At 48.2% G+C, this 23995-nt stretch overlaps 2 protein-coding genes across 2 annotated transcripts in view; both read right to left on the bottom strand.

Moving 5' to 3' along the window:
• Positions 1-80: 80 nt before the first annotated feature.
• Positions 81-6657, bottom strand: CACFD1 (calcium channel flower domain containing 1). The gene is made up of 5 exons (XM_009286971.2): positions 6490-6657; positions 1676-1748; positions 1126-1251; positions 873-980; positions 81-413 (listed from the first exon to the last, which is right to left on the bottom strand). The coding sequence occupies exons 1-5, from the start codon at positions 6611-6613 to the stop codon at positions 320-322; spliced, it is 525 nt and encodes a 174-aa protein (XP_009285246.1). The 5' UTR covers positions 6614-6657; the 3' UTR covers positions 81-319.
• A 1411-nt stretch (positions 6658-8068) lies between these two features.
• Positions 8069-23995, bottom strand: part of ADAMTS13 (ADAM metallopeptidase with thrombospondin type 1 motif 13) — a 21732-nt gene continuing 5805 nt past the window's right edge. Inside the window, exons 10-29 of the mRNA XM_009286970.2 lie at positions 23357-23507; positions 22618-22722; positions 21990-22141; positions 21802-21865; positions 21127-21253; positions 20755-20903; positions 19269-19389; positions 18468-18548; positions 18014-18195; positions 17441-17576; positions 15605-15734; positions 14752-14941; positions 13917-14034; positions 13441-13570; positions 11835-12039; positions 11022-11331; positions 10514-10660; positions 9858-10034; positions 9328-9512; positions 8069-9038 (exon numbers count right to left, since the gene is read on the bottom strand). Coding sequence (XP_009285245.1) covers positions 8880-9038; positions 9328-9512; positions 9858-10034; positions 10514-10660; positions 11022-11331; positions 11835-12039; positions 13441-13570; positions 13917-14034; positions 14752-14941; positions 15605-15734; positions 17441-17576; positions 18014-18195; positions 18468-18548; positions 19269-19389; positions 20755-20903; positions 21127-21253; positions 21802-21865; positions 21990-22141; positions 22618-22722; positions 23357-23507 — 3019 coding nt within the window. The 3' untranslated portion in view covers positions 8069-8879. The remainder of the gene's footprint in view (positions 9039-9327; positions 9513-9857; positions 10035-10513; positions 10661-11021; positions 11332-11834; positions 12040-13440; positions 13571-13916; positions 14035-14751; positions 14942-15604; positions 15735-17440; positions 17577-18013; positions 18196-18467; positions 18549-19268; positions 19390-20754; positions 20904-21126; positions 21254-21801; positions 21866-21989; positions 22142-22617; positions 22723-23356; positions 23508-23995) is intronic.

The following is a 23995-nucleotide window of genomic DNA, read 5'->3' as shown; positions in this document are numbered from 1 at the left end:
AAAGCAGCACAAAAAGAGCCGCCACCCCAGAAGAAAAAAAAAAAAAATAAAAAATTGAAAAATTAAAAAATAGGGGGACCGTGAGATATTTGGTTGAGGGTTGAGGAGGAGAGAGGGGGCCAACGCGCTGAGGTCTGGCTGCTGGTGTGAGAAGAGGGCACAGCCTGCCCCAGCCCCTGAGATTTCCAGTTGCTGCAGCGTCCAGGGAAATCGTAGCGTAACAGAGAGGGGAGCGGGCAGAGGGAAGGGCAGAGTGGATTTCCAGAGTGGATCTTCACCATCTCAGCGTCCAGGAGAGGTTACCCCGAGCTCGTGTGCTTCAGAGAGCCTGCCCCTCCAGGGCCCCCGTGAGCTTCTCTTCATCCATTTGCTTCTGCTGCTGGTGGATCCGAGCGTAGGAAATGGCATCTCCCCTGCAGAGAGAAGGGACAGCGTGGGGATGTGAGCTCCAGGTGCCCACCGTGGTGGGTACAGCACCTGGCAGAGAGGTCTCCCAACCAGGGCCCAGGCCTCTCCATGCTGAGGGATGCCAGGAGTGAAATGAGACGTGCTGGCCCTCTCCAACCCCACCAAAGCTGCTCACCGCCCCCAGAGCTGGGCCCATCCGTCCAACGGCTGCAGAAAGAGGGCTGGGACCCACAGGGCAACCTAGATTGAGCTCCCAAGGAAAAGCTCAGAGCTTCAGCAAACCCTAGGACCTTCCCTCCCAGAGCTTTGAGATGATGGCAGGGAGGTGTTCTCTGGCAGCATTTACATCTGAAAGCATGGTTAGTACAAGAGGAAAGCATAGCCTTAGGGAGGCAGATGGGGGTGAGGGCTGGAGGTCCACCTTCCCCTTCCCTCCCCTCCACAAGCAGACAGGTCTCTCTTACTTTTTGCCAAGCGCCGACAGGCCATAAAGCACCCCGGTGGCAAACGCAATGGCATTTCCAAAGAGCGTGGTCAGCGTCAGGCTGAGCATGATGGGGAACACAGCCATCCTGGAAGACAGAGGCAGCCCTCAAAGCCGGGCTCCGCTCCCCACGGAACGCGGGGATGCTCATCCATCGCGGCGTGCCCACGTGCATCCCAGCGCGGTTCCCGGGATGGCTTCACCACCACGACACACCCCAGGAGCATCCTCACCCGCAGTAGAAAGCAGCTTTCTGCCAGGGCCGCAGCTTGTCCGCCCTCGCAGAGACGGCATTCGCAAACTCGATAAACTGGCAGCAGAAGGGGGCTTCGCACAGGAACAGGACGAAGGCGTTGAGCCTCCAGATAGAGCAAACCAGAGTTAATCCTGCCCGCGTGGCCCAGAGCGAGGGTCAGCGATGCCCCCGGAGACCAGCCGCTCCCATGCCCAAATGCAGGCAGAAAGGAATGGCGGGGCTGGACCCCACTGCACTCCCTCCCCCCTTCTTGATAATTCCCAAACCCTGGTGCCCCAGACTTATTTTGGATAAGGGTATCTCAGTATTTACCTAAAAAGGGGTAAAGAAAGACTATAAATAGAATAAAACCAGTGTCTCAACCCGCCCGATGGAGCAAGATCTGGCAATTCACAGAGCCTGCAGAGCCTGACGGAGGTTTCGCTCACATCCACTGCCCAAGCGGGGCAGCTCTGCCCCCTGCCCAGTGGCGTCTGATTAACCAAACCTCCCTCCCGGCAGAAAAAAAGAAAAGAAACTCTGCTCACATCATCCACACGCCGGCCGCGATGTTCAGGGGGTTGATGGTGACACAGTTCCAGAGACCAGCGAAGGCACAGGCTGGAAAGCAAAGAGGCTTTCAGTGACCATGAAGACCAACCCAGTGCGCCCACGGGGGCAGTGGGGCCAGAGCCTGGCAGGCAGGGCTGGCTTCTCCTCCCAGCCCTGCCCTGCAACGGGACCTTGCAGCCACACCAACATGATTTTGCTCTCCTGTATTTTGAGCTGTTCTGCAGAGCAGGGGCTGCCCAGAAAAGCCCTTGCCTTGGCCGGCACCTCTAGGCACTGCAGAGCAGCCTGTACAGACCAGCACAGGAGGGTAGGTGGAAAGGTCTGATGGCCCGAAGAGGAACCCGGGATGCAGGGGAAGAGGGTTTGTTCCCAGCTCCTCCGGTCAGGTATCCTTTTGCTCCGAACGCTTGGTGTCTCAGCGTGACACTTGCACAACTATTTCACTTGTGTAGAACAACAGAGCATTTGCTTTTACGTGGAGTCACGTATGTGGCACCCTGTGGCACCCTGATTTTTAGTTGCTAAGGAATTACTGCTTTGTCCTGGGATGAATAAAGAGGTCCCAGCAGGCACCCATCTCTGAGCAGCACAGGGAAAGTTCAGCAAAAACATGACTTGCAGCACCAAGGCACACAGGCAAACAATAAATAAAGCAGAGGTGAACCCGGTCTCAGCCACGCAGAGCTGGTTCTGCACTAGAGATGGGCAGAAAAGAGCCAAGTTTAGGTCTCCGCTAATACAAATGAAAGCGGATGCTAGATAAAGCAGAGCCCAAAATAGCCCCAGCACTCCTGATTCAGTAATGCAAGGAGACGAACCAGGCAGCAGCGTCCAAGCCGAGGCTGCATGCGCCTCCTTCCTGCCTCATTAAACTTGCAGACTGTTCCCGGCACTTGATACGGCCCTTTTCCTCCGCCGATACCAACAGGCTGCCGCTGCTCACCTGGGAACCCGAGCCCAGGGAGGGCAGCAAGACACAGACTGAGTCCACAGTAAACACCACCACCCTGCAAAACTCCAGCTAAAATTATACAGCCCTTAAAGGCTGTCTTGGGGATGATTAGCGGCACAATGAAGAGCAGCAGAGTCCGTCTCTGAGAATGAGACCAGCCTGGGTTTGGGTGTTTCAGATTTCTGCTTGTGTTTTGCTAAGGGGATCCCTGAGCAGAGCTTGCTGTGAGCAGTCCTGACCTTCAAAAGCCTGGCACAAGTTTGCAAGGTTTCTTTTAAGCAGTCACTGCTGAATCCTCAAAGTTCCCTTAAAAACAGTTATCCTTATTTACCGGACGGGGAAACAGAACTGCAGGCCTGTGACAGGGCTGATCTAAGGTCATCCCACAAGCAAGTGACCTCCTGGTTTTAGGAAACAACCAAACAAGGTGGTTTTTAAAGGCTTCCTAGGACTATTCCACAGGACCCAAAATCTTTCAGAGAATCCTGCAAGAACAAGATCAGCCAGCAGAGGAGAAATGCCAGAGGACATGTTAATATCCATGCTCCAAGGGCGCTTCTCATTCTCCCATCGCAAAAGGACCAGTGTCAGTGTCCCCACACTGCAGGGGAAACTGAGGCACTGGGGTGGGATGATCTGCTCACGGTCACAAATGCAAACAGCTGGAGAGCTGGAGAAGCAACGGCAAGCAGGATTGCTGGGAGCAGCGGGCAGGTCGGAGAGCAGGGCACGACATGGAGGTTTCCAATTCTTCCCTGTGACCAACAAACCCTTGGATGCTGATGGAAGAGGAGCTCAGGGGAAGCACCGCAGGCTTGTAACACTTGCTCTCCCCCAGGAAAGCACACTTCTGAAAATAATGCTAAATGACTTTCTGGCACTTTATAATTAGCAGAACAGCAGAAAACAGCTGCATCTTGACTATCCCCAAAACACAGCCAGGGCTGGGGCAGAACCCTGCCTTGCTGAACAGCATGGCAGAGCACAGAGGTCCAAGCGGTTCACAGCTACAAAATTGGTCTCCACCACAGAACAAACCACGGGAGGCAGAATGTTATTTTTCCAAGCAGGTTTTTGGCCTTAGTCTTTTTTTTAATCTAGCCAACTGGGGGTTGTTTTGTCGGGTTTCTGGTTTGGTTTTGTCCTCAAACACCCCAAAACAACCTTTGAGCACTAAGTGTCCCTGCAGGAGTCTCAGCTAAGCAACCACCCTGGTTGCCAATGGACTAATGACCCAGCAAGCCTAAGCTGAGCAAGCCCCTACATCAGCACGAGCACCAACCCAGCGGGAAAGGAGTCAAAGGTTTATAATCACAGGAACACTGCACCCGGTGGCGGCTGCCAACAGCCACAGAGATAACGATTCGGTGACCTTCAGTCTCCTTTGCAGAGCAGCGCATCCCACAGCAGCCTGGTACCTCCTTGTCCCACCGGGACGGGATCGGTTCCTGCCTCAGTAGCCAAAAGGGGACGGAGCTGCCAACCCACAGACTTCTTTTTGCAAAACAGAGGCCTCGCAATAGGTTTAAAATGCAGATAATGCTCAATGGCACGTAAGCTATGGAAGAGAGACAGCTCTGCCATTTGTCTAACTGCTGTCCCATCCTGAATCCCTGAGGAAGCACAAATAACTGGGAGCTAAAACGAGGGGGAAGAACACCACCCCCTACAAAGGCTCTATTCATTTCAAGCAGCTGGTCACTGTCCCCAACACAAGCCTATTTTTGCTCCTAGAGCATTTTACAAAAGCCACAGACTCTCCTCGTCCTTTTACAAACAGCAACACAAGGGAGAGAAGGGATTTGGCCAAGGTCACCAAGCCAGCCTGTGCAAGAGCCAGAAACAGATCCCGAACCTTGTTGTTCTTGTTCCTACTCCGGCCCCTGGACCTTTCTGGCTTAAGCAAGTTGTGGGCTGCAGGTGTTTGCATGTGGCAGACGTCCGCCAGTCTCACCTCCACTAACAAAGTTTCTCTTCCTTTCAACAGAGAATTTTTCCTTCTGTAAGAAATAATCCAGCCCTGTAGCAGGACCACAATCCAGTTGCTCAAAATGCTTATAAATGATTTCTGTTTGACTCCCCGAATCGTCGGCAATCCAGTTAAGAGCCTGGCTCTTCTTCCAAAAGCTTCTTCTCCCAGACTAACCCAAATACATAAAACTCTCAGCTTTCCTTTAAAAACAAGTCATGACTTCTCAGAGCTGTGAACAAAAGGTTGGGAAAATAATCCAAGCATGGTTCAGCTGCTTTGAAACATGAAGGCAGAGAAAAAAAATAGGTCTTCAAAGACTTGCACCGCTTTTAAGCCACTCCTGAGCTGCTCTAGCATGAGGTGGGCAACACCACCAATGCGACCCAACAGCCACCCTCTCCAGCTCTTCACCCTCCATCCTCATCCCCCTGAGCTGTGCACGGGCCAAAGCCACATAAAAAGCGCCGAGGCTCCGGCTACAGCCCCAGCCTGTGGGAAAGACGCCGCTACGCTAAACCCCCACCTGGGACCTGCACTGAAGACACGTCCCAGCTGGTCTCTTGGCCGTCTGCTGGGACCAGAAGCGCGGGGGCCCCAGGCAGAGCATGGCGAGGCCAGTACGCTTTGCCGCAAAACCAAATCTTTTCACACCTCCAGAATTTCAGCACCTAAGACATAAAACATTGAGAGCAGCATATGTTTTACCAGCCTAGCCAAAAAGGGCTGTAGCGAGCCTGCCCAACGATACCACGGTCTACAAGGTCGGCTGCAAAAACGCCGTGGGCTTGTGCAGTCAAGTCCCGAGGCAAGAGGCAGGCATGGGAAGGGGGCAGAGAGAGAGGGGGATCAGACGAAACGCTACAGCCGAGGGTATAAATCAGGGCTGACTGCACTGGCTGAGAAACACTCTTGTTTTACTAGAAATCATGGGCCTGAAGCAGAAGAAATTCTCCATCCTGTGCTCTGCAGGAGATCAGACTAAGCGGTCATAACAGTCCCTCCTGCTTTTAAGAGCTATTAATCTCTCCACAGAACGTAGCAAAACAGCACTACAGGAGAGGCTGATTTCTGGCAAAGTTGCAAAGACTGTCCCTGGGAAAATTTTTTTCAGCAGCAGGTAATTCAGAGCACAGCCAACTCACTTTGCTGTACGCCGGCTCCCTTCTTCTCTGTGTCCAAGACTAAACCCCTTAAAAACACACAAGACAAACCAAGTCCATTATTCGCCTTCAAAAAAAAAACCAAAACCACAGGCAGGCCCTCTGCGATCAACAACAGGGGTAACAGGAAACATGCTCCGACATTCTGAACGGGGAGAGAAAATAAGTTGCAGGAACATACAAAGACCCGACAGTCCAATAGGATGAACCAAATCCCCTGGCCCCTGTTCAAGCCCTGAACCTGACCCTGCTGAGCACCCTGAGCCTGGTGCTCGCGGTAAAATCATCGTCTAGTTTATCTGCCCACAGCCCTCCCGCAGGACCAGGGGCTCAGCTGCTGCTTCCATCACTTCCAGCGAGTGCTTTACCCAAGAAGAAACTTGAGGATTTGCAGATCCTCCCGTGACGTCCCTTCTCCCAGGTGCCAAAGTTCAGCAAGTTCGGTGAGCGCAAAGCACATCCTTCGTGCGCCAGCTAACACCACCCCACTTCAGGCGTGCCCACGACTCTTCCTTCTGCCCGAAACAAAGCAAACTAATGTCTAGAGCAGACACAAACCCGTAACCCCAAATGATTGTTTCGTGGCGCGCCCCCCCTACGCAAACGTGACCCTAACAAGAGGCAGGCAGGACCCGGACACGCGCTTTGGCATGCACAAGCGGCGCCGAAGGGGAACCTTTGGCTGCAAGGGAAGGGGATACTTACACATGCCCCCGATGACCCCGGCAATCCTGCAGAGCCACCTGTACCACCAGGTCATGCCATCATCGGCGGAGGAAGCTGCTGGGTCAGGGGCTGCTGCTTGGAACTGCTCATCCTGAGAGCTCATCGCACCCCTGCCCCTGGGGGGTCAGGGAGCAGGCACCCCGCTCTCCCCGCACCCCCATGCAGGGCCTGGCGCTCGGCGGCCCCCCCCAGGGCTGACAATGGAGGGTCTCCGCCTGCAGCGGCGATGCCAGCGGCCGGGGGGGGTGGCGCCCCGCCTGGCTCTGGAGTATTGCATTGTGGGTCCCCTCCTCCAGCAGGCAGGGCTTTGATGTCACTCTCATTAAAAGGCTGGTGGGCAGAGCCCATCGTGTACATATTCATAAGCAGCCGCGCAGGCACGCACGCCACGGCAGGGCCTGGGGTGCACAGGAGCTCTGGGTCCCGCTTCCCCTGGCTAACAACTAGATGCTGTTATCCAGGCAGCCAGCGTGTGCTCGGAAGAGAGGGAACCATGAATTTTTGCGTTAGCGTGAATTTAAGAGTGTTACAAAATTCTGCCCTCGAGATAAGAGGGAATCACTCCCCTTAATCTGAATGGAATTAGGTTTTCTCCCTAGAAAATGGGAGTAGAAGTAGGACTTCTCAAGTCAGAGATGTCGCAGTTGGCAACCTGCTGGTATCCAAACAAATGGTACAGGGAAACAGCCTTAATTCTCTCAAATTATAAAGACAACAGCTGCATTTTTTGCAAATTAACACGGCGCGTACAGTCAGTAACCAGAGCCCATCTCTGCAGACCGGGGACTCTGCATAGTTGATCTGGAACAATAAATAGCAGTGAGACTTGGGATCCAGAGCAGAGTGGGAAGACAGATCCCATCTGCTAAAAGGTTACAAAAAAGGATTAAGAAAAGGATGTCTTTTCATTAACATCTCCTGTTAGACAGGAAATGAAGGCCCAGTGCCTGCATCACCCACGCACCGCAGTGGGATAGCTGATATATCCAGCTCCTCGAGGATCTCGCTTCAAGAATCTACTTTCTAGCTCTTCCAGGAACGGAACGTAAATCCGGAGGCCGGCAAGAAAAAAAACTCCAGACTTAACCAATAAAAAAACCCAACTATTAAGAAGACAGAAGAAAATAAGATTTTGCAGTTGTAAAAAGAAGTCGGAGAATTCAACCGAAAGAAAGCAGAAGCAGGGTTAAAACTGCCCAGGCAGAACCATTTATTGCATCCAGCGTGAAGAGCAAGGGCAGATGTGTCCCGCCAGGCTCCAGGTGCGGAAAAGACCCCTTAAGCAGTATATCGTGATTTTGAGGAGGATGACAGATTTGGACCAAAGCACGGTCCAATGTTCAAGATATTAAATAAAAACAACCTAAAAAAATGTATTTAAATCAAACTTGAGTGACTATTTGTCACTGCTCTAAAACACCTCTTCCTGCTACAACTTGCATCATGCAGCCTCAACAATCTCTCATGGCACAGTTCCTGTGAGATGAAGATACAAGCAGATTAACAGCACAGCTACTGCTCTTATCTGAGTAAATATGTCTTGGCACCAAACCCGTCATTAAGAGACAGAATTCTTTTATTTTCCCATAGAAAAGAAGTACTGGTATCACTGTCAGATACATAATAGTAGAACCACAGAAGGGGTGGCTGGGGAGGGACCTCTGGATGTCATTTAGTTCTGCCATATAAAGCCAACTGTCACCAAGGCTTGGCCAGGTCAGCAGTGCCTCGGTCTAGCCAACACCTGAAAACCTTCAAGCTTTCCGAGTGACCTGTCCTAGCGTTGCACTACCCTCCTGGGCAGAGAAACTGTCTCGCCCTCACACACGTCTCTAGTCTGCTTGTGCTAGCAGTTCGTCCTCATACACATCTTCGCCTTCTTTGTAACGTTCCAGAATTTCAATGGGCCTCAGTTTTAAGGGGCATTTACACTGCGGGAGAGTGATCTCAATGGCTAAACCATAACCGTAGCTACTTGTGGTATACGGAGGTTTGTAATGGGACACTGAGCCAGTGAGAAATTAAATGACTATCCTAAAAGGTCACAGCGTATTACAGAAGCAGGACCCTGAGACTTCAGTGTCCGGGTCACTAACTGCGGACGTGTAAACTGCATTAATACCAATCAACACAGACAGAAAATCCGTATGAGGACTGTTTGCTAAATATTTGGTAGTTACATGTCTTTTGCATAACCTTTATAAATACTAACTGAGATCCCAAATGAGTCAGTAGACATTATTGTTCTACTCAATAGGTGGGGTAGCCGTTGCAAAAAGATTAAATGACTTGTGTGACCTCGAGCAGTGAACAGGCAGCAGTGACTAACTGGACAACGGCCTTTCTCAGTGCAGTGGCCCTGGCCCCTTTTATTCGGGCTCAATAGCGTGATATTCAGCCCAGAAACTGGTTCGGTGATCCTTAACATTTTCATGAAATTCGATTTCAGCTTGGCTTCCTGTTGATTGCCAGAAGAATTGTTGTTTCCCGTGGAACACCATCGTCTTCATGGTGCTTACATCACGGACCTGCATAAAGAAAGGCCAAACCATTATACCGTAGCAGCCTACAAGTGAAGTACCCACAAAATACTGGGGACTTGCAAATTGGCCACTCAGGGGGAAAAGCTGCCCTATACAAATGTTAGAAGAAATACAGAAGACATCAGTGGTGCCCATTCACATCTACGTTTACATAACAGAGATCAGAGTCTGACCCTCTAGGATTTGTGACTGAACTTTGCATCTGGATGGAAATCTCTAATGAGGAGACGGGTCCGTTCCCATCCAAATCATCCCCTTTAGGTTTCTGACTCACCAGGATGTAATTAAAATGTGTTTGGTTGCTCTCATTGCCCAGGTCAATATATAGGGCCCGGATAGCTATGCGATGCCAAGGAGCCACATTGATGAAGGTCCGACACACTACTTCTTGCCTTTGATCAGGCAATTGCACAGGATTCACTATTTCACCTTGGGGACCAAACAGCTGCTTGTCACAGTCTGAGAGGGGGAAAGGGAGCAGAAAAGAAAATGATTTAGAGAAGTGTGCAGCATCTCCAAGAAAGAAATCATTTAAATTAAACACAGGCAGAAAAGTTTCTCTAAGGATTTTCATCTGGGAACCTCCAAGCATCAGCAAACACCTGCAGGGGGCTTGCCTTTAAAACGGAGGGGTAGTCCACAAGTAATATGGATTCCAACACTCCTCAAGAAGGGGCTTATTAGCTGCTAAAAATGAAGCAAGGTTTCCATAGATTTCCATAGGCAACCATGATCCATGGAACTCTGTGGGCCTTGTCATGGGTGCCTTAATTTAAAGCAATAGCGAAGCTTTCAGTAAGGTACCTTGGTAGTATTTTTTAGTTGCAGTTCTGCTGTTGTACTGAAGAATGACCCCATTTCCTGGCAGCAAAACGCGCTGTTTCACAATCAGTGTATTCGTTCTGGAATTTATCAGTGACAAAGGGAGCTTCCTGCAGCCTGTCCGCCACATCATTCGCCCAGAAAACAGCACTACCTCACCTGGAATGGAGGAGCACAGGGACTAGAAACACCTTTACTTCAAGTAAAAGGCTGCAACCTATCTTATATAGGTCTGGAATCAAGTAATTGCTGCATCTTGTCCCCATCTTATCAAAATCTGTCATGAAAACAGTCCTGTTAACTAATCTAACTGTACTGATTCCAGCAAGAGGGTATATTACAGAGAGAGTTTATAACAGGCCAAAGCAAGCAGCTTCTTTAACCCCATAAACTCCTTTCATCTCGTATCTGTCAACAAAACAGGTAAGAAACCATTATGTAGGGGGAGGAAAGGCATCATCTTCATTTAGTCCCATCTGGCAACGACTTGGTGGGACAGAAAAACTTGTAAAATGGTTTTAGAGATTACACAGGCTCCAAGGCAGCAAGAACCTTTCAGGGCACCAAAAGCACACGGGCAAAAGAGGTGCAGATTTCCCAAAGGGCCAGGCTAGTCCCCAGCACGCCCCGGGCAGTACCTGCACTGCAGTTGAGGGAGCTCTCCAGGATGCTGATTGTTATCTCCTCCCTGAGAGGACGTCCGATGGCCACAGTGCAGTCGCTGCTCTCTACACCCATCATGTTGATGACCCCGGTGGCATTAAGAAAGAGCTTTCCACAGACACCTGTACAGCACAGACAGAGGAGAAACACATCCAGAAGGAACTACAGCTGCTGAAAAACAGCCCCCATTCCCTTCGTGGCACAATGAACAGACAAGTGCACACCTCCTGGGTAAAGCACAGGAAGAGTCAGCTGCTGCCCCAAGGAGTCAGAAGAGCTTTGGGAAGCCCAGGGAAGGGAGTCGTCGTTCCTAGCTCAGATAACGTGGACAGCTCGTGGCATGCTGGAAGGAACAGCATGTTGTCCCTCCTAACTAGAAGTATTCCCTTCCCATGCTCCTGTCCCTGTATGGCAGTAGGGTCACCACAACCCAGCCGCACGCAGTAAGCACCTATCTCTACCTTTTGGTAGCGTCCTCCTCACCTCCACTGGTCTTTGTCTGTTCCTCAGGCACAGCAGGCACAGCAGATGGAGGAAGATCCAGGTCCTTGTATCTCGCCTCTTTGGCAGTTGCAGCTGTCGTCAGATGCGGGGCTGGTGTCACTGTCTGCAGTTCTGCTCCACGGGACCCGGTCCCCACCGCCTGCTCAGGACAGGGCCCTGCGGAGCAGCCACGCACCACAATGGCCTTGGGGAAGTGCCTGCAGAAGATGGGGTTCACGTGCTTACGGGTTAGCGGGTTGAGGCAGAAATCCTGCCGTGTCTGAATGCCATTCCCACATGAAGTTGAACACTGCAGAGGAAGAAACCCACAGGCCTTTATACACGTGTTTCAGTTAGTATTTAGAAATAAATACATTTATTGGCTCAGGCATGATCTGGAGGGCTGATCTTTTGTTCACTGATGCTGTTCTATCACTCGCCCTTTCAGTGCTCTAGTTTCATCAGCTATAAGATGGCCCACCTCCCAGGGGATCTTCCAAACTATATCTTTGAATTGCAGAACCATTTCCTAAAAATCCAAAAAGATCTGCATTCTAGAAGAAAACATGCCAAGGACCATTTTTAAACCACAGCCAAAATCTTAGCTGAGAAAGGTGGGAAGCAGACCTACAGCTGCTAAACACAGGGCAGTGGAAAGGATGGAAACCATCCCTAGAAACAGTTCAGCATTTCTGTGGGAAGTAAATACACAAGGCAGGAGTGGTATTTCTCCCCTGTATGCTTTACAGAAGTGAATGGCTGTAAAACCCCTGCACTAGACACAAAGTGCTGCATCTGAACAGGAGCAAATACCTCCGTCCACTCGCTAAAGCTCCATTCGTACAAGCACATTCGGATGACACAGGGGACGCTGGTAAGGGGCTTCTCTGCCACAGGACACAAACGCTCCTCCAGTAAAATCTCCTTGCCTTGGCGAATCTGCACACAGGTGACCAGCTGAACAGCCAAGCCGAGCCCACAGCTGGAGGAACAGGGGCCAGCTGGGGCTACCTTCCATCTGACAGAGGACGCAGAGGAGAAAAATTCGGTTAGTGATGAAACCCCACCCTCTGCTATCTCTCACTGTAGAAAATGCACTGCAACTCCCTCATCCTTCCCCCTTCTGCTTCTCAGCAGCTTTCTTCACCCCTCCGCCTCACGCGCTTTGCTGCCTACGGTACTTAGAAGGCAGCCTTTGTAACAAGGCTGGGCAGTCTGAAGCAGGTTTGGAGTTGGACCCAAACAGAGGGCGTTCACGTTTTGCAAGAAGCCCACAGACTCGAAATGTACATTGAGTCTTACTCTGTGTCCATTACAGTCTTCCCCAGGGTGACATACACAGGCTTAACTGCAAAACCAATCTTATCTCCCTCCAAAACGCACACCACTCTGAACAGTCAGATCAGAAACCGACCCAGGGTATTTCATCCTGGGAGCGGCATCCTGTAGCACATAAAAAAGGTTCAGATGCCAGTGGCTTTCCAGTCCCACAGCAAATAGGGCAGGGCAACCTCTGCCCCATTTATCAACCCTGAGCCATATCCTAGATCACACCATACATGTTCACAGACAACCGCTCTTCCCCAGTGCATGCTCTTGTAGCCCATGTGGCCATTTTGACCTCGGAGGGCACAGCTCCAAATTACACAGCTCCTGCTCCTCTGGGCGAGGCAAACCATCGCACTGGGTGTCTGCCACAATCTCTTCTGCCTTCTTCCTGGTCTCCCTTGCACAGTAGAGGACCTTGTGCATCACACCGCCTCCGCAGCTTACACTACATAAGCCCATTTTGTAATGCCACCTGGGAATAACGCAGCCATCAGTGAGTACCTCCAGCTGTCACCCGTCTTCACTGGATTTTAAATCCAACCAGTCCATGGAAGTACAGCTGGAATTCTGTTAATGCAGACATACACACTGGCTCATGTTTGAGAGATCAGCAGTCACCCCACTGAGTGTAGTCTGCAATATCATAAATCCTAAGGAAAGTGCAATCAATTTCCTTCAGTTCTCAGAGCAGCTGATTCCCAGAGTCTTAGAGCATTTAATTCTAGCTACTTTCCTTGATGCTATGTGGAAACTACAGCTGGCAAATATGTCACCACCTTTTGCGGTTATGGATTTGTTCCTCCTTCCCCAGGGTAATAAGGGATCAAGAGGTTTTCAGTTTTTCCCTGCACTCAAACTCCAAAGACTTCACTTAGTTCTGCCTGAGAATATACCAGCCCAGGAAAGACTCTCAGTCAGTTTGCTCAGTACGGATCAGTGCTACTGTTTTTGCAGCTGGCTGTGCTTTCAAACCAGGGGAGAGGAAGATAACATCCTCAGAGTAGCTTGACCCTTACTTCACCATGTCCCTGGAGATAGAGAGGAAGGAAAGACCTCTCACTGGCTCGTCGTCTCCTGGTAACTGCTTTACCTTGGCGGGCAGGGACTGAGATCGCAGACTTCCATCCTGCTCTCTGGCTTTGGCACTGGATGACAGTTTTCTTCTTGGGTTTCTTCTTTGGTGTCAAAAGCCACACATACATACTGTAGCTGAGTCTTACCTAGGAAGGGAAGTGATCTTACCACATGGCACGCATGCAAGGGTTGAAAATAAGCCAAGCAGTGTCAGTCGTGTCTGCGTGTACAAAACAAGCAAACTCTGCCCAAGCCCCAGGCACACTTATTGCACTCATCCCCCCAACTCTGAAGCACAGCAACAGCCAGCCAGCCCTCTAAACTATTCCCTGTCTGAGCCAGGCCCCCTTGCCTCTTCCAGACGCAAAAAAAAATTGTGACCACAGCTACACATGCACTTAGAACTGTAAAGGGGAAAAGACCAGGTCCCGGAGGTTCCTAGGCACTGAGCTCATACCTACAGCCAAGTAACATAGCACTGAAAGATCTCACCTCTACCACAGGAGACGGAACATTCTCCAGCTAGAGGGCTCCAGACATAGACAGTCTGATTTTCCAGTTGGATATGGCCAAGTGACTCCGAAGTCTGAAGTAAGTGTGTGTCTTCCTCCTCAGAACAGAGCAAAAAGACTCAAACTGACATTGGCACCCGCTTTCCACACCGGTCCCGATCTAATGAAGCTGGGGGATACCTCCAAATCAAGCCTACAACATATTTGCTGTCACTGAAGAAAGAGGCACATTTAAGCACTTTCTCCATTTTTGCAGAACATACACATATCAGGAATAGCTAAGGACGTCCAACAGCCAGGACCCCTCCCAATTCACACTACCTGAAGAGAGATACCTGAGACTGGAGATGCCTAAAGCAGTATCTTCCCCATCTGTAAATGTAAACCTGGCAGTGGCTCCCCAGTACGGATTTGGACCAGTGACCCTGGGCTGAGAAGCCCTCTTCCCTGCTAGCAATCCTCCCTACCATGTCAGAACCTCTCTGTTTCCCAGTGAGGTATTTCCTAGAGGACCAGGGGATATTTCTGTTTCTGGTTTTGTTGGACTCTGCGAGGAGAAATGAAGAAGGAACATAGTCAACAGCTGCCCTTAACAAACCACCACTATGAACTGATGAATCCAGCAGCATAAATTAAGAGGGACAGAGCTGTCTAAAGTGACAGGATGAACCTTTAACTGGGAGGACATCCTTGGTGTAAACCACCCTCCCAGACTCCAGTAGTAAGGTGGTTCTTCTTAACTGGTAGCCTCCTGTGGATCGCATGTGCAAAGCTCCCAGTGAGACTCCTGAAATAAGCCAAGCCAGTAAACTCACTTTGTCCCAGCCTAAAGGGCAGACGTTAACCACACACGGCACAACGGAGAGGGGTTTTTCTTCTGCTGGGCACAAGCTGTCATCCACAACAGTCTCCAATCCATCACGAAACCAAACACAGGTCAGATTCTGCTGGGCAACTCCAGTTCCACAGACAGCAGAGCATTCATCTATCTGAGACATCTTCCACCTAAATGGGAAGCAACTGTATCACCCTATTTCTCACCTGGATCATGGAGGTTTATTACTCACACCACTGATTACAGACATGGGTCATACAGAGTGTTCAGCTTCTCTATTTCAAGAGCCTTGTCTGGATGTGATTGAGAGGACAACTGCTGGAAATATAAGTCCTTGCACTGACAGCTATCTAGGACTAAAAGCACCTAAGCTAAAGAGCTATAGTTCACAGTGTAATTACTTTTTATTAAACACTAAAATGTCTGTGAGATCAATGTCTGGGCAGGCTTGGCTTTTGGTCCTCTTTCCAGTCTAACTAACACAAGGGTCTCCTCCAGCATAAGATCAAATTTTTGTTGGCACAATCTTGGAAAGGATGTGAGCAGACATCTTCTGGCCGTGCCCTCAAAGTATTTTCATTTAGCAGGCTACTGTAAAATATTGGAAGGACTATCTCCCATTCATTCAGCTGACATCTCAATTACCTCATGGGACCAGAAAAGACAGAACATGGTTTGGGGTCCACTATGCCATTATAATTAGGAAGAAACTACTTCATACCTCTTCTTTTTTCTCACCTTGCACAATGCAAATGAGACTGCAGAGACTGGGTTAGCTGGCAGAGAAAGGACAAGCGAAGCAAGAATTCAGCTGAGCTTCCAGGAACACCAACCTGTACAGGCAGGGCTCCATGGCACAGGGCTTGTGCTCTGAAAGGGGCTGTGGGAGCTCCAGACACCACTGATCCTCTGTTATTTCATTCTTTGTCTGGTCAAAGCACACATGATCCACTGGTCGCGTCCCTGGGATACAAAAGGAAAAGGAAAGGAAGTTACAAGCAAAGTGAACAGTTCACCTCTATTATGCTAGGAAGACGCAGTAATTTCGCTTTACTCGAATCATCTGTGTAGGAAAATGGCGTATTTGGGAATACAGACTTTCTATAAACACACAAACCCCTTCTTTCTGATATAACTTTTCCCCAAGAGTTTTAAAGTGACTTTCCAAGATGAACGCCCCAGAAGATGAGAAGTTTGATGGATAATCCGCTGCCAAAATGGAAAGATTGCTCTAAACTGGCCGTTTGCAAGAACAAGGATATCAATCATAATTTGGTCCAAATTACTTCTAATGATCTTGATGTCTGACTGATGAGGGACAGGTTGCTGAAAATAAGCTCTAGCAGTCAGCCATTTTTAAATGACATTCTGTAGAACTAATCATGTAATATCATCACGCAGCCTTTGCACCCAGGCAGCACCGTGCCAGCGTCCTCAAAGTGATCATCAATATCCACAACTAGACTAGAGGTACTGGGAGAGAAACTGCAGACTTGCAGTGCCTGCGGCATGCAAGAAATGAAATATTCATAAACTACAGCTATAAACAAGATTTTTAACAATAGTGAACCTAACAGGTAAAGCGAGTGAAAATCCAAACTCAAAAAAAGCTGTAAAAAGTCTCATTTGCAGTGAATGAGCTACCCACAAAGAGAGACAGGCATTCCTGAATCTCAGAGCATGACCCTGAGAAGCAAATGTCAAGAATCAATCAGCAATGTTATCTTTTCACTACCCTCCTTGTTTTCAAATAATGTCTATTAGTAAGGAGGGCCTGAGCATCACTTTCAGCTCTCAAGATGCAATTTCAGCTCGGATTCTCAACTTTCTGTTATTGTAAGTCCCAGCTTTCTCATTTTTTTGTTTGTGATTGCATTAGCAAGGAGGCCCTAGAGCATTTTGAGTTCTTTACTTCAGGCTTTCAGCAATCAGTTCACCTGGGGAATCTGCCGGAGAAAAGCTCTTCAGACATAACTAGTCTTATAGATTGACTTCCATAAGTATTCATTAATGTATTTTCTAAATCCTTGTCATAAAAGTCTTGAAAGGCTTGCCAGTGTCATCTGTATTATCTGGTAAACAAGATGTCAGACCGTCTACCAGAGTGATCTGTTACAATCTGCATTATGATTTCTTCAGGGAGACAGAAAGGATTAGCCATGGCACAAGAATAGAATTCTAAGAAGGAAGTTTCATAATTAGCTCTGAGGCTTTAGTTAGACGCTAGATACCACTTTGGTCTCAGACTTTTGATGTTTAGCCAACTTCAAATTACAGTCTTCAAAAACTGAAAAATCTGAGAAAATTATTTAGTCTTAAAACCAAAAGTTCAGTTAAAACCTATTTAAAAATCCTCTTCACGATCAAACAGTTTCACTATCATTTTGATGACTCAGCTCATTGATTTGCTAATTTAATTCAACAGCTGTACCACTCTTTTCTTTGGTTCAGTTTAACAATGGCAACTGCGGCTCACTTTCAGCAATTTGCTTTTAAATTCAGTTCAGGTGTTTAATAAGTTCTAACCAAGTATCTATCACTGATGTCACATTTCTTTCGGTCAGCCCAGGAGAGCCCATGGAGTAGAGGTCTGGGTGACTACCAGCCAGCCAAACTAGAAGTCTGCCCAGATCTCCGTAAAAAGTGAAGATTGAGTACTGCTGCCTCACCTTCCCCACAGGTCACCGAACACGTCCCCTGCTGAGGAATCCACATATACGTCAGATTCTCTTTGGGGACAAAGTAGCTGAAGGTGATGTCGGGGTTGGTTGCATTGCCATATTCTTTTGCATACCTTCGATAGACCTGGTGAAGGAAAAAGTTGTGGTCAATGCACAAATCAACTCAGACCCATTTCTTAGGACAGAGATAAGAGAAGCTAGTCCCCCTTTATTTCCATCCAATCCGGAGCCTGAATGCTATGACTCTCAATTCTTGCCAGATGCAGTCAGAGTGCTCACCCTGTGAATTCTGTCCACAGGGCACCGAAAAAAGATTAAACCGAGCAAAAGGTTTAACTCGGTATGCTTTTCCCCACACAACCAGACCTGCAGAAAGCCTGTAGGCAGCCAACCCTCAACCTTTCCCACGAAGAGCAACACCATCACTCTTAGCGAACACCATCTCCACTGGCCTTGGACACGAAGGCTACTACACCTGGATTCTGCACTGCAGCAGAGCTACACAAACTCAGCCTGGCCAGTTCTGACTGGCCCCTTTCCAACTCTGCTATTTTAATTTACCTGTATTTCAATTTCTTCTTGTGTTGGCCCATCCACATGGACTTCCTCCAGGCTTGGCAGGTTGTCCTTGGTGAGAAACACTTTGTATTCGATCTGGCTGTCCTCCAGAACCGATGGATAGGTGACATTCAGTGAGATTTTTCCTTTTCCAGCAACCACATACTCTCCTTTAACCTTCACAGCTAGAGGAGCACAAGTAGCAGTGAGGTTAAGAGATATGATGTGGTCACCAGGATCCCCTGGTGCTGGCAGTTACAGACTGCCCATTTGCTAGAAACCAGTTTGATCTAAGTCGGGCATCCCAAAGAACATGGCTTCTACCACTTCCCACTGGAGAGCATCCCACAAACAAATTGCATCATCAAGAGCTTTCCTCCCAAATTCCATTTTCTTGCTTTTACAAGCTTGTTTTAGCCCTGCCTGTAGTCCCTCCTCTCCTTTTCGTTCAACTCACCCAAATGTGTAAAGAGTGGTCTCCGATTGGTAACGTGGACCAAGGTGGTGTTATAAGGCAGGGACAGAAACGTAACATACTCTGGAAGGATGGAAAGAAAGAAGGTATGGTCACCTTCCATTACTGTACCTCTGTTAAAAAGGCTGGGGATTACAAATCAACCCCTCTTCACCTTACTGGCCCGCTATCCATTGGAGGACAAGCCTTACAGGCAGCAACAAAGCTTAATTGCAGACAGGGATTATATAGCTAATATAAAAAAAGTAAGGATACAACAGTCATGGCCAGCAGGCTAAATTCACACTGACCTTAGTTCTATCAGCTTGGCTTGAACATAGTGATGGTGAATACAGCAAACAAAACTGAACTGAATTCTGTGTCCTGTTCTCATCTCTCTTTTGTTCTTTTTATGTTCTCTGCTAATATCTCTATGTGATACTGCAAGAGCCAGATCAGTTCCCAAATGGATGTTTAACATCCCAGGAAGCATCTGACACAGCCCTCAGCTCCCAGTAATTTGCTGGCCTTCCCAAATGGCTACATTTCTGGTCCATGTCCAGAGAAGAACTATGACCAAAAAAAGTCACTCTGTCTACACAACAGCTACCTCCCTGCTACAGATCTTAGCTGCCTTCTCTGTTGACTACCCAAACTCCATCGCCATATCCTCCATAAAATAAAATCAAGCAGAAGCAGAAACAAGAAGTCACATACAGATGATTAGGAACACTGAATATGCATACAAATTTGCAGCATACAAACAGTACCATACTGTTGAGCCTGAGGGTGAGGACTACGCACCTGCAGCTTTTCCTTCTGTGTAAGATCCACTCACTTTGGTGCAAGTGGTATTATCACCCCCACAGACCTTGCAAGAGTCCATTACCTTCTTGGAGTCCATCTGGCCATCACACCCGAATGCCTGAGCAAAGGGGAGAGTCTGTCAAGACTTGCCTATTCTAAGAAGAAAACAAGCAAATGAAAGCAACATTGCCTGAATTCCTGAAACTGCCTTTTTCATTTGTAATTCGAATTTAAGAAGACAACATAGACAAAGATGAATTTGGACCTAGATCTACCACTGTACAGCAGTATGCAAAGCCAGGGACTGGAAAGTCTTAGCTGAGAGCACAACAAGTTTCATTAATTGTGTGACATTTTCTTTCCCATAAGAAGCAGCCCAGAAAGATTTCTCCTGTGACCTAAAACAAAGGCTCTGCACTCCCTTCTACAAACTCTTTCTGGAGGGGGGAGGGGGAAAAAAAAAAGCCCAGGAGAACAGTAAACATGAGTGGCAGGTTCTAAAGGAATCTTCAGCTCCCCAAACTCCAAACCCAAACCTAGCTCACATCCTTCAGCCTGGCCTTCAATCCCGTGGAGCTCAGAAAAGAGATTCTATCCTCATTCCCACGAACAAGACTAATTTACACAAAGCTACAGGAGGATCTCAGCAGGCTTAGCAGCAAAACATGTGCAACTGCTGAATTTATGCTAGAGGCACTGATCCCAGGCTTTGGATGCTGCCATAACATACATATTTATCACTGTCGTCAATACGGCAGAAATCAGAATAGCTTATGCCTACTCCCTCTGCTGTTCATTAGGTGGAAATGCACTACAAAACACTGAACACGAGGATAATGAGAAAAACACAAAATTTTAAAAATGTATTCTGGGAATGTAAAGAAACAACAGAAAACATATAACCGGATCAGCATTGAGCAGTTACTAAAATGCAGACAGCGCGGGGGAGTTATATTCAAGTTCATCATGAAAGAATGCCTTTCTCACGTCCAATCCAGGGGAAAAAAAAAAGTTATACTTCAGTTCTGATTACTGATACTGCAACAATCAATTTGTCAACTTATGATTCCTAGGTTTTACTCCTTATTTTGCCATTGACTCGGTATGTTCAAATCATGTAACTTTTCTCCAACAGAGTCAGCATTTTATAGGGCTATTTCTACCGTGCAAACTGAACAGCTAATGATGTCTCCCTCAACCAACGCATAAACCAATTGCTTCCTGGATTAGGGACGAATAGCCTTATGTACTTACTGCATAATTAGCAGAATGTCTTATCTAGAGGGCATTGGCACTGGATGCACAGACAGAACAGTAGATTTGTTGGACTCCACCCAATAAGCCAAGAACAAAACTCTCTTCTTTTGAGAAGAGCTCGCTCTGTTGTTTGGGACACTGTGGTTTTTTCCCCTGCTCCTAGTAAACTGACTCCTTTGGGGCAGATTACATGTCAGAGGTTCACCTGGATTCCCCAGTCACTTACTCTGCAGCTTCCCATTACACACAGATTGAAAGCCCCGTGGCGCTCAGAGTCGTCCTGCTCACATCTCGTTCCATCTATGAAACTGTCTTCGCGGCTTACCATGAATTCGTTTTCAACGGCCCTGCACATGTGCTTGCATTGCATGTCCCCTGGAGGAGGCAGACAGAAGAAGAAAGGAGCTACTCTTTCAGAAAGGCACGTGGCTGAGCATCGAGCAACGGGAAGAAGTCAAAAGGATCTGACAGAAAGAGTATCCAGGTTTAGCGTGAAAACTAAAACAATCAGTGAAACGGCCTTTTGACTTCAAAGTACAGACAGGTCCACGAGCGCTCCCCTTCACAAAGAAACCACTGTTTCTCGGTCTTTCCTTACCTTTGGCAAAGCCAACAGCAGAAGTCCAGGTATAAAAGGATGGCACTTCTACAGTGAGATACAGTGGCTTTAAATTTGTTGCTGCACATTGTTCAGCCATAAAGTCCTGCTGGGTCATCAAACAGGCCTACATCCCAGAGAGAATTGTATGGGTAATGAAAGAAGTTACTGAGCACAGAATCCCAAGCAGCATTTTACCCACTAGCTAAAGGCAGAAAGCAGTGGCTGGTAAGTAAAACACCAAAACAACTGCAAATAAAGAAAACCACTTTAAAGAGAGGCTGCAGGATATGCAGAGAATTGTGTTTGGAAGCTGGTATCTTTGCTATTTACACAAAATAAATGGATAAGGAAAATAGGAACAATATAAGAATGTCCCTCTGAAGAAACCTATCATCAAGTGAGTCACTATTTTCTCAACATCTGTCCTGCTATGAAGGCATAGAGAAAATGCTTCATTACACGTGAACAATGCTATTAAATAATACTGCTGTCTTCAGACACAGTGGAACAAATACCTCTCCTGTTGTCAGACAGATGGAGGCTGTATGCCAGATCTTTAGTCCTCCTTCCCAGAGCAGTCAGCTGTGAGAAGTACAGTCCCAAACCATACAGCTCTCAAAGGGTTAAACGGCGTTAAGAAAAAAGCTCAGAAGATGTGATGAGCTCCATTACCTGAGTATTGCACATCTCCACTTGGATGCTGGCACCACGGCATTCCTGCCCCCCAAAAGCAGGCCTGGAAATGACAGGAGAAGAACTCAACAGAGGCAGATTTGTCCCAAGCAAAGAGCAAGACGCAGACCCCATGGCCTTGAATCGGCCAAGAGGCACTGCAAACTCCCCGGCTCCCCACCTCTCACCTGGGGTTGTTACAGACCCGCTGCCTTATCACAACTCCACCTCCACAGCTGCGGGAGCAGGAGGAGAAGGGGCTCCAGACAGACCACTGCCCATGGACTACAGCCATGGGGTTCAGTTCTTCCAGAGAGCTGCACTGTCCCTTGGAGCACCACTAAGACCAAGAATATAGAAAATTGGCAGCAGCACCACAGTAAACCCAGCAGGGCTGGCATCTACAAGGGTAGCACAAGTCCCCATCTTTTTGCAGGCCAGACTGTAACAGAGAATCCCAAGATGAATGAGGCACCTTCCCACAAGAGCCTAGAAGAGTCCCATTCCTAATTATGGTCTAACATGAGGTTGGGGTTAAAACAAAGAGCTGATAGGTCATTTCAAGTGGAAAGCAAAGCCTCTGAGAAGAGCTCAGATATCAGGCTATAAAACTGCAAAGCAACTCCAGAGACACAGACAAGGTGGAAACACCAAGATCAGCTGGTACCAGTTTGTGACTGGAGTGTCTGGCCTTAGCTCCCTGGCCGAGGGGCAGTGAGCACCATGTACTTTCCAGCCACCAACAAGGTCTCGCTGTCTAATGAGCTCCATAGCACCCACATCCACTTCTGATCATCAGATCGGCAGCCTCCTTACCTTATTGATTCCACACTCAGTACCGTCCAAGAGGGGAACAAGAAGCCGAGTACAGCTGGATTTGTCTCCTGGTTGTACATGGCATGAGAGAACTTCACATATGTCCTGGTGTGACACGAAAATTAGGGAGTTCAGGGAGTCACCTCCATTTAAACGGTGCATGTCCCAGATGTTTGGTTTCCCCACAGCTACCCAACAACGCAAGCAAGTCCCTTCATTTCTCCTGCTACTGGGCAAAAGTTGCGGGCATGTCAAAAGACCATCACTGCCAGCTGTAATGCTAGAAGATGATTAACTGAAGCAATTAAAGTTTCACCCACCTTAGTGCTTCCTCATTAACAAAACATGTCCAGATGGCAGCTATTAGCCACGCTGCATTTCTCAGACATGGGGACTTGAGCAATGGCAGGGAAGCTGAAGGAATCCAATGAACAAGAGCTCCCTAAGACAGGACCCTGAGTAGGTGTACCCAGCACTAGCTCCGCCAGGCCCCTGTTTGGACAGAAGGCTCTGGGTACTGTGCAAACCTTAAAGGAGCCTTATGTGGACGAAGGAGGTGATGGAGAGAAGGGAAGCATTTTAAAAGCTTTTGAAGGTTTGTTCTTTTCCCAGAAATCTGTGGCAGGAAAGGACCTTCCATCCCTTTGTAATAAAAGTGTCCCCAGCTCCCTTTTCCTGAATCTTGGCTCCAGAACACTTCCCTGCTGCCCCTAGCAAGACAGACAAATTTTCTACCTACAACATTGCTGTCAGCAAAGGTGCATGCTGTGGCAACACTCCCAAAGGCTATTTTGCATTGCTCATCTGCTCCATAGTACAAGCCAGGCTTCCATCCAGGGATGCTGCCGTCCATGTCCGGCAGGTCATTTAAGCAGTTTGTTTGGCCTGTGCTGATAGAAACATAAGAAATATCACTTTCCCAGCTGTGGGCAGTAAGGACAATGACATGTTTGCAAACTTGTACTGAGTTTCATTCTGGGAGTTGGCTGTTGCTTTCCCAGACAACACATGCTTACTGTGGGCTGTGATGGATTTAGTTGCAGCAGCTGCCTGGAGATGCTCACAGTTCCCTGCTGCTGAAGTTATAACAGAAACCCATTCCTGTTCTTCACCCAGCCAGCTCACAGCCCGCAATGCTTGTTTAAACCTAGATGCTCTGACATTTTAAATAAAATTTCCAGGCTGAGCTAGTGTCTGAGAAGTCCAACACAGCCCAGGCATGTTAGTCACTAACCAAAGTAATTTCCAGCTACTTAAAGCAAAACCTGGGTTTAACCTCGGCAACAGACAAAAGTGATAAGAAATAAACAAACCCCAAGATTGTAACAGTTCCTCATTTTTCAAGAATGTCCTATTTTATTCCTTGTCTTTCCCTGCC

The sequence above is a fragment of the Aptenodytes forsteri genome, unplaced genomic scaffold (genome assembly GCF_000699145.1).
Source record: "Aptenodytes forsteri isolate BGI_AS27 unplaced genomic scaffold, ASM69914v1 Scaffold136, whole genome shotgun sequence".
Classification (NCBI taxonomy): domain Eukaryota; kingdom Metazoa; phylum Chordata; class Aves; order Sphenisciformes; family Spheniscidae; genus Aptenodytes; species Aptenodytes forsteri.
Note: the sequence above shows the minus strand (reverse complement) of the source record. Positions and strands in the feature narration are given on the sequence as shown.

Bases quoted from the DNA above. Each gene is read 5' to 3' on its own strand.
- CACFD1 (XM_009286971.2), bottom strand. From the start codon at position 6,613: ATGAGCTCTCAGGATGAGCAGTTCCAAGCAGCAGCCCCTGACCCAGCA. The intron at 981-1,125 runs GTGAGGATGCTC...TCTGTCTTCCAG, and splicing joins AAAGCTGCTTTCTACTGCGG to GATGGCTGTGTTCCCCATCA. The intron at 414-872 runs GTAAGAGAGACC...TTCTCTCTGCAG, and splicing joins CTGTCGGCGCTTGGCAAAAA to GGGAGATGCCATTTCCTACG.